The 9,527-nt window shown below is 45.0% G+C and overlaps 1 protein-coding gene across 1 annotated transcript; it reads left to right on the top strand.

Moving 5' to 3' along the window:
- Window positions 1–3,130: 3,130 nt before the first annotated feature.
- Window positions 3,131–5,724, top strand: FAM71B (family with sequence similarity 71 member B). Its single transcript, XM_035013117.1, has 2 exons — window positions 3,131–3,739; window positions 4,552–5,724. The coding sequence occupies exons 1-2, from the start codon at window positions 3,131–3,133 to the stop codon at window positions 5,722–5,724; spliced, it is 1,782 nt and encodes a 593-aa protein (XP_034869008.1).
- Window positions 5,725–9,527: the final 3,803 nt, after the last annotated feature.

The raw sequence follows: 9,527 nt of genomic DNA, 5'->3' as shown, positions 1-9,527 counted from the left end.
GCCTGAATCAATGAATATTCTAAGAATAGAGCTTTACTGAATAACATTTTTGTAAATCTATAAATCTTAGAATATTATCTATTTTTGTGTAAGTAGTATACGCAACGCAACAAAATCTGAAAGGTATAAAAGAGAATGCCCTGAAGAGCTATGTCTCCATCGCACCATTTCCCTCAGCCAACAAGTTGCCCCAAGTTTGCTCCTGTTATCAGTTTCTTGCACATCTTTGCACACATATGTACACACACTCAAACATGTACACATTTTAAGATTTTTGACTCAAAAATATATGGCATACAATATATGCTGTTTTGCAACTTGTTTTTTTTCACTCACTAACATCTATTGAAAACTGTTCAATCCCAGTATATACAATAGTTGCCTCAATCAAAACATGTCTAACAACTGATCGTTTCTCCCTTCTCTGCTGCTACCACACTCGTCCTAGCCATCATCATCTCTTGCAGGAGCCACCCAGGCTCCTCTTCTCTCCCTCTGCACCTCTACAATCTCTTTTCAACATGGTGGCGAGAATGATCCTCTGTCTACTTCAGTCTGATCATCTCCCCTTTAGAGCAAAGCCAAGGACGTAACAGTTCTACAAGGTCTGTCCCACACCATCCGCTCCCCTACTGTCACCACAGTTGCCTCTTGGCCTCACCTCCAACCACTTTCTATCATTCCACTCTCGTCACCGTCACCGTAGCCCCCGTGGTGTTCCACTAACACAACAAGCAATTCTCCTACCTCAGAATCTTGGCTCTTGCCATTCCCTCTGACTCAGAGAGGCTACACCCCTAGATGTCTGCACAGCTTCCTCCTTCATCTCCTTTAGGTTTTTGCTCAAATATTGTTTCTCACTGAGCTTTTCTTGACCACCACTTCCAACTCCCCCTTTCCTGCACACACTCCCATCCAGTGTGCCTACTTTATCTTTCTCCATAGCACTTATCATCAGTGGGCATACCAAATATTTTACTCATTTATCATCTATGTACAAGCTCTGTGAGAGCTAGGGTATTTGTCTGTTTTGTCCACTGCTGTTCTCTTAGCACCTAGAACAGGGCCTGGCACAAAGTAGGCACTTAATAATATTCATTAAATGGGTGAATGTATGCTGCTCAGTACTCGTATATGTGTGTTCTATTTGTGTGACTCAGTGTGGTGTAGTTTAACCACTGCCACATGTGGGGACTTCCATAAGCTTTTGATCTCTTGTGACTTTGAAGAAGTTGTTTAACTTCTCTTAGCCTTGATTTGCTCCTTTATAAAACACGGACAGTAGTTGTACCTATAATTTAGTAATGTTGTGAGGATTAAATTTTTAAAGGAATGTGAAGTGGTTAGTAACATGCCTGACTTATAAGTTCTTAAAAATATGATCATGTTTTCTCTCATTATTAATCATTCATCAGAAATAAACTTATGGGAATATATGGTTGACTATAATATAGAAAAACCTAACTTCTTATTTTTAAACCTGAGCGTGTTAACTTTTAGTGATTGTCTCCTTATCATAGAATACAAGCCATTTTGTTCTTTTTTTTTTTGGAGAAGTCATTTAACATCTTTAGAAAAAAATGTTTAGCTCTTCAGAGGTAAAGACCTTTATCTTTGCAATTCCATTTTCTAGCTGGTCCCCAAATTAATACTTGCTCAATCAGTTTTGTGGAATAAACAAATAGAAGAATTAATCCCAATGGTCACAAGGAAGTTCATATTTATTGGAAGGATGCAATGTATCAGGTATTGTGGTAGGCACTAGGGATATAAAAAAGAACATTTTGGGGGCACCTGGGTGGCTCAGTTGGTTGGGTGTCCAACTCTTGATCTCAGCTCAGGTCTTAATCTTAGGGTCATTGAGTTCAGGCCCCATACTGGTCTCCACGCTGGGCAAGGAGCCTACTTAAAATAAATAAATAAATAAATAAAGTTTTGAAAAGAACATTTTGGGGTTGAAATTTATTTCAAGACCTCCACATGGTAATTGTTGAGCTGGGGGTGGCACATTTTTATTTTAGAAGTAGTCTTCTAACTGGGGGAGGGGGAATTTGGATTCATCATCTGTGCAAAGTAAAAAAAAAAAAAACCAACAACAAAAAAAACCCTCCAGAAAGATGTCTTTGCCATAATTTCTCTGAAGAGCTTTTCAAAGAAGCAAAACATCAGCGGTTTATCAGGTAGACATCAAGAGTGAAGCAGCAGGCGTGCCAGTGCGGGAAATCCTATGGTGATTCAAGCCCTGTATGAATTCCCATGGTTCCCAGTAAGTCCCCACGCATATTGCTAACAGCAAATGATTCCATATTTGGTGCAGAATGAGAGTCTAATGGTGAGCCATGCACCTTGAGGCAGAGAAGAAGTCCTGACCTGAGTCACAAGACCTGAGATGGAATCCAGCTCTGCCTTCTGACGCTGACCAAGATAATCCTGAGTCTTAGTTCATCACCATAAAATTATGGTTTTAAAATCTCACCTCCTTCCTACATGAAAATGGGTGAGAGAAGCCTCGCTACCCTGGAATCCACTGTACAAATGGAGCTCTGGTTCTAACAGGTAGCAGAAGCCCCTTTGGGCCATTTACCCACAACTCCTTCCGAGTGCCTATCAGCACTGCACTCTACACTGATCCCAAATAGGATCCCTGCCCTTAGCAAGCACACAGTCCACTTCCAGGACTGGATCCCTAAGACATAATTTAGCAGATGCAAAAATACACTTGCAGGAAGATGATCACTATAGGGCTATCTATGACAACAACGCAACTGGAAGCAGCCCAGGTATTTACAAAAGCTGAATGGTTTCATACATTATGCATCCTAACATTTTGATTGAAAGAATATGCAGCCTACCTCCACCTCCACCCTGGCAGGGTCAGTCTGTCCCCTGGGGGAGGTGGCGGTTAGTTTGGGGGGAGACTGGTGACCCTGACCCCAGGGGGTGGCTGCTTGGCGGCTGGGACAAAGGGGTGTGTGATGGGGACAGGTCACAAAGGACTGTGGAGGATAAATGAGGTAGTAAGAGGAGATTTAGGCAGAGCCCTGCAGGGAGATGGGCAGTTGCCTTCACTCCCTCTCTCTCTCAAGGACTCGATTTGTGGCTGGTGGAGCTGTCTCAAATGAAGAGAACCATGAGCAGCGAAAGTTTGTTACCTTATTACACGGCCCACAGCTACCGTTCAATGGGTGTGTTCAACACCTCCATGGGGGAACTGCAACGACAACTGTACAAGGGAGGAGAGTATGACATTTTCAAATATGCACCTATGTTTGAAAGCGACTTTATCCAGATCAGCAAAAAAGGAGAGGTGATCGATGTACACAACCGTGTGCGAATGGTGACCGTGGGCATTGCATCCACCAGCCCCATCCTCCCGCTACCTGATGTCATGCTCCTGGCTCGACCAACAAAAATCTGCGAAGAGCATGCCAGACACGCCCGGACCACCAAGGGGAGAGGTCGCAAGCCCACAAAGACCCTAGAGCTCACCAGGCTGCTTCCCCTCAAGTTTGTCAAGATCTCCATTCACGATCGTGAGAAACAGCAGCTGCGCCTGAAGCTTGCCACTGGCCGCACTTTCTACCTGCAGCTGTGTCCTTCTTCAGATGCACGAGAAGACCTCTTTTGCTACTGGGAAAAACTTGTCTATCTCCTGAGACCACCAGTGGATAGCTGCAGCAGTACCCCGACCCTGCAAACTGGGGACGCAGCCACCTTAGAGGATGACAAGGGCCTAGTGGTAAGCATCAACAGAGTCTCAAGAGAATGGGGCAGGGTGCTTTGGGAGAGCCACTCAAAGTTGGTCCTACAGAAGCTCTGGTACTCTCTGAGGCTCACCTGGGAAATGCATTCCCTTCGAATAGGCTCAGGGCAAAATGAGCCCCCACTGGGGGATTTAGCACCCTGGGGAGGTTCTGAGTGCTTCTCCCAGTTGTTCTATGAAGCTGAGTTTCAGAGAGACCTCACGTATCCACTGTTCTGGTCTCATGCCCAGGGTTGTAACTCCTTCCATCCATCTGGGCATCCTGATGGCCCCAGTCTCTTCTCGAACACTTACCCCCACCCAGTTAGTCTCAGCAGCTGTGGAACATTGGTAGCAGTTAGGACGTCTTTCCTTCATTCTGTATCCCTGTGACTACCCTGTGCTGATTAAAATCAGGACCACCCACGTGTGTCTGCACATGCGCGATTTTCGCAGCCACCAAAATGCAAAATGTGTGGATCCCTTGGCCCAGCAATCCTACTTGTAGGAATCTGTCCTGCAGAGATCTAAACACAGGTGTATAAAAGAAAAGTATATGAGGATGGGGAATTGTATCAGTGCTTTCCCTGGCACTGGGATTGTTAAGTAGAAACCAAGTGACCATTTGACAGGGGTGCTATAGATGGGATCTTGCCTCAAGTGGGAGCGTAGATTTGATCATTTTCAAGGTCCTTCCAATTAGAAGCCCTTGAGTTGCTCAGCTCCAGCTCCACGTTGAGAAAGGAGCAGACGGTTCTAGTCTCACTTTATCATCTCTCTCTTACCCGTTTCTCCTCCCCTTGGCACAGACCACAGAGCTCCACAGAGAAGGGGATCAGGATGAGTTCAGGCTTCACAAGCCTCGTGAGGTGTCTAGAGCCACCTCCTCGGCTTACGCTGGGGGAGAGGGAATCCATCACGCCCACCACAGAATGCCTGGCTCCCCTGCAGTCGCGAGGGCCGCAGGGAGGGCCAAAGGAGCAGCCACCAGGGCAGCCGCAGGCATGGCGGGGGCAGCAACGAGCGCTACCACGGGCTTGGCCATGGCTGGGGCAAGAACAAGCTCTTCAGCAGGTGCGCTGAGCATAGCAGCAACCAAAGCTACGAGTACAGGCCAGGTCAGCACGGCCCTGTCTGGAGCCAGCAGCAGAAGTACAGGAGAAAGCGGATCCAACCAGGCCATCGCAGGTGCTCTCAATATATCCTCAGAGGGTACGAACATGGCGTTGGGAGCTGCAAGCGTGTCCTCGGCCGGTGCTTCCACCCTAACGACGGGGGCTGCTAGCATCTCCCCAGGCAGCAGCATGAGCGTGGTGTTTGCAGGCGCAGTGACAACGGGCACGCCTGCTGCCGAAAAAGCCGCATGCCCAGGGGTAGGACCCCTTGTCTCCACCTTGCAGAGTGAAGGCTACATGAGCGAGCGGGATGGAAGCCAGAAGGTCTCCCAGCCTGGTGCCAAAACCCGGAAGGGAAAAAAAGAAAGAAGAGAAAAGAAGGACAGAACTTCCAGTAGGAAAAGTTCCCGTCACCACAGGACAGGAGGGGACAAGTCGACCCGGAGATCATCCTCCCACCGGTCCTTATCCGGCCATGACAAAAGAGATGACAGAAAGGAAAAAGGGCTGAGCCACGGAAGGAGCAGAGAACACAGCTCTCGTAGGACTGGTAGCCACAGCGCCATGGCAAAGGAGTCACGGACAGCTCACAAGTCGGGGAAGATCAAATCTACGAGCAGTTCGGGTGCTGTAAGTAAGAAATCCAGTAAAATTGGCTCTTTCTTCAGGAACTTGAAGGTTACTCCTGGCTCAAAAACAGTGGTCACATCACGCGATAGAGGTATAGACTTCGTGGCTAAGTCAGTAGAGAAGCGCAACATAGAGGCCAAGGTAGAGAAAGCCCCGGGCAGAAAAGATCTGGAGATCTCTGGTACCATGACATCTGAGACAATGGAGACCATAATCATTGAAGGTAAATCCATTTAAATAGGAGACCGGGCAGGAAGCTGCCATGGAGACCCAGCCTCAGGGAAGTATCCCTAGAGAGTCAATTCTAGCTTTCTCTAATAAAGGAAACCATGCAACTCCAAAAGAAATGCTATCTCGTCTGAATATCTATATCCCCTAGCCTGGTGGTGACCTCACATTGGCTCCTGTGATGTGACCCATGCTGCAGCCTGAGACCCCAGCCTCCAGTCAAACAGAACCTCACCTCCCACCCATGACCAGCTGAGCCAGGATGAGTGCCATGCTTTGCCTCAACCCCTTTCTGCCTTTGTTTTACCCAAGACCATGGCTACAAGTCACAGACTATAGGCTGGAAAGCACCACCAATACCATGTTCCCATGCTCTTCTTTCTCTTCCCCAAAGGTCCCTGAACATGGACTTTCAGTCCAGTCCATACACTAAAGACAGGACTCGTGTCTCCTTGGGATAATCGGGAGGTAAAGGGGGGTGTAGCCGCATTTGTAGATGATCAGAATGAGGAGTTTATCATCTAGGTCAGGAATTGGCCGCCGGAGAGCCAAATCTTGCCAACTGCCTGGTTTTGTAAACAAAGTTTTATTGGAACATAGCCAAAGCCATTCATCTATATATTGTCTATGGCTACTCTCTCATTAAAATGGCAGATCTGAATAGTTACAACAGAGACCTTATGGCCTGCAAAGTCTAAAATATTTACTATCTGGCACTACAGAAAAGGTTTGCCCACTCCGGATCCAATCTTAACAACTCTTCCTCCTAGGTATATACTTTGGAGAAAGTCGCACATATGCTCCCCAGGAGACAGCTGGGAGAATGTTTACAGTAAAACAATTTGTAATAGCAAAAATCTGAAAATAGCGCAAATGTTCATCAATCAGGAGGATCGATAAATTGTGGTATATGACTACAGTGCATATTAAATAGCAGTGAAAATGAATAGCAGCTATTCATGTTAGCATGGATGAATCTCACATAATATTGAATAATAGAAGCAACTGAAAAATACATAGGATATAGTTCCATTTATAGAACCATTCAAAAACAAGATCAAACAACATGTTTGGGGGTACATATTTACTAAAAGTGTAGAGAAAAACAAGAAAACAGTAACAACATTCAGAATAGTGGATATCTATAGTGTGGAAAGCCGAGAGAGATGATCTGGAAGGCACAGAGAACTTCAACAGAGCGGGGATTGTTCTATCAAGCAAAGGACTGTGTCCATGGTAATTTATTATGGAATCTTTTTTTTTTTTATTTTAACATCCCTGAAATCAGGATGGTTTTTTAAATTGTTGTTAGCCAGGTGGCAGTCGCCACCTTAGAAATACCTTAACAAATTTCACTTACATTTTCCTATTAATATATGCAAAGAGAGGTAGATGATAAAAGATCTAAGTCTGAAAGATATCTTCCAGTTGGTATAAAATAAAAATTCTAAGCGATATAAACATTCAGAATTCAGGAACATAGAAAAGGCACAGATATACTGTTAAGAGATAATAGATTATCGAAAGTGCTGTGTACAAATGAACTGTGTAAATTATGTATGCATGTGGAAAATAATTCCAAAAATAAGAAGTCATACTACATTAGGAATGAGATTATAAATTTTAAAAATGCCTATTGTAAAAAAGAAATAACATTGTCTTTTCAATTTAAAAAAAAGTTGTAAGTAAGTTTCACAGGTCTATAAAAATCATTAAACTGTTAACAGATGATAAAAGTTGGTTTTGAGAAAAATGATTCTGAGAACCAGGTGTGTTTGTATAAGCCTGGGGGTCATCCACCCAGCCTTGCAATTCTTTGCTCATTCTCTCTGACAATAGTGTCTACTAGGATGGAAGTTGGGTTTCCAGTAAAACTTGGGGACTTTCTCTGTGGAGCAAATTTGTGTGGCAGAGGTGGAGGAGGTGAGAAATGATGTACTCTCTGGAAGGAGTGGTGGCTTGGGAGTATCAGGGGGAAGTCCTTCTAAGTTGCTCTGGTGGGTGGCTGGAAAATCCCACCTTGTGATTTCTGATATACAAAGACCAGTAGGTGCTGGGGATTAAGGTGTCCTGGGAGTTGAGTCTTGAAGCAGTGGGTACAAGTAAAAGGAGAAAAAGAAGCATGTCCTCAAACACCTGACAGTGGCTTTGGGGAAGGCTCCTGGGAATGTGAGAGGTTATGGGTTATGGGAGAGAGATAAAACAGGGACTTGTTCCAAAGCCTTTGACTCAGAGTCCCAAATTTACGCTATGCCAGAGATTGAAATATTGAAGATACAGATTCCTTAATCACATGATTCTATAGACCATGGCTTTGTCTTTTGTCCTTCTCTTAGTCTTGTTCTACTTCCACACCCCAAAGGGCTTCTTTACTACAAAGCTTGTTTGTCCACCATGCAGGGTGTTAGCTGAGCAGACCTATGATTTTACACAAACGCCACCAAACTAAAATGGAGGTGGGGACTTGCACACTACAATGTGCTCTGCCAGGCACTTTCTCTGCATTTCCTTTTCTATCTTGACAGCTCATCAAGAGACTCATACATAAATACGTATTTCAAAGCAACAGACCTCTTCCTCCTGGAAGATATCAATTGGGGCATCAACTCAATACACTCTATCAGATAAAGTCAATATTTTTGACAGCAATATTCATCACCATGGTAGCAGTTCTGCTGCTGCAAGTGCAATGAAGCAGTGGATGGCTGATTACTAACCAGCGTCCCAAACATAATGTCTGGCACACACACAGAAGACAAGAGAGGGATCTTTGGCCAGCAGCAAAATAAGGTCATTCATGGTGGTGGTGTGATTGAATGGAGTCCCCCAGACACAAAATGTGCTTTGGTGGGAAGAAGCAAGGTGCATCGAAATATTAAAGGCAGTGTCAAGACTGACAGGGTGAAAGTGATGGAAAACAATGCAGCAGGGACAGGCCACACAAGGCTTTGAGGTCCTCTAAAGGATTTTAACTTCTGACCTTAGAGTAATGGGAAGCCACTGAAATGTTTTATCTATTTATTTTTGAAGATTTATTTATTTATTTATTTATTTATTTATTTATTTATTTGAGAGAGAGAGCGTGCACGTGTGCATGAGTGTGCATGTGCGCAGGTGCACTCGTGCAAGTGGGAGGGAAGGACAGAGGGAGAGAATCTTCAAGCTGACTCTGTGCTGAGCATGGAGCCCGATTCAGGGCTGGATCCCACGACCCATGAGATTATGACCTGAGCCAACACCAAGAGTCAGACACTTCACAGACCAAGCCACCTAGGTGCCCCTAAAATGTTTTAAATAAAGGAGGGGCTTGATCAAATTTGCACTTTGTAAAGTGTGCTGTGGTTGCTGTGAAGAGAAATATTTGGTGAAGAGGTTGTTGATATGTGACCTTATGTCATTTCCTGTCTTTTGCCACAGGACCCATAAAATGAAGAGATTGGAGGGGATGTTTTAAAGATACATTTCCATTTGAAATATCCATATGAGGTAGTCGTTCCTTCAATGAAGGACTTGTAGCCGCAGCTGCCGGGAGGCTGCCCTTCAGCTGGCAGTGAGTCTGGAAATTGCCTCGGCTTCAGAGAACTCCCTCACCCAAGGTAACACTTCCCAGAGCACACAATAAGAATGGATTGATATGGAGTATGAAGATCTGGCCATCTTATTCCAACACAGACCAACTCTCAGGGGCTGTTCTAGTTCAAGAGCTCCCCATGGAGCCTGCATCACAGCTTGGCTTTGCCCTGAGTGCACTCCTGCTTGCATCCTTCCCTTACACAGGTGCTGGTCCTAGGGGTGCTCCTTAACATTCTTCT

Source organism: Mirounga leonina, unplaced genomic scaffold, assembly GCF_011800145.1.
Source record: "Mirounga leonina isolate KUSES-001 unplaced genomic scaffold, KU_Mleo_1.0 Mir_104, whole genome shotgun sequence".
Lineage (NCBI taxonomy): Eukaryota > Metazoa > Chordata > Mammalia > Carnivora > Phocidae > Mirounga > Mirounga leonina.
Note: the sequence above shows the minus strand (reverse complement) of the source record. Positions and strands in the feature narration are given on the sequence as shown.

What these genes read in the sequence shown, in the direction of transcription:
- FAM71B (XM_035013117.1), top strand. Translation starts at nt 3,131, where the DNA reads ATGAGCAGCGAAAGTTTGTTACCTTATTACACGGCCCACAGCTACCGT. An exon ending in AGGATGACAAGGGCCTAGTG is followed by an intron (nt 3,740 to 4,551) that starts GTAAGCATCAAC and finishes CCCTTGGCACAG; the next exon opens with ACCACAGAGCTCCACAGAGA.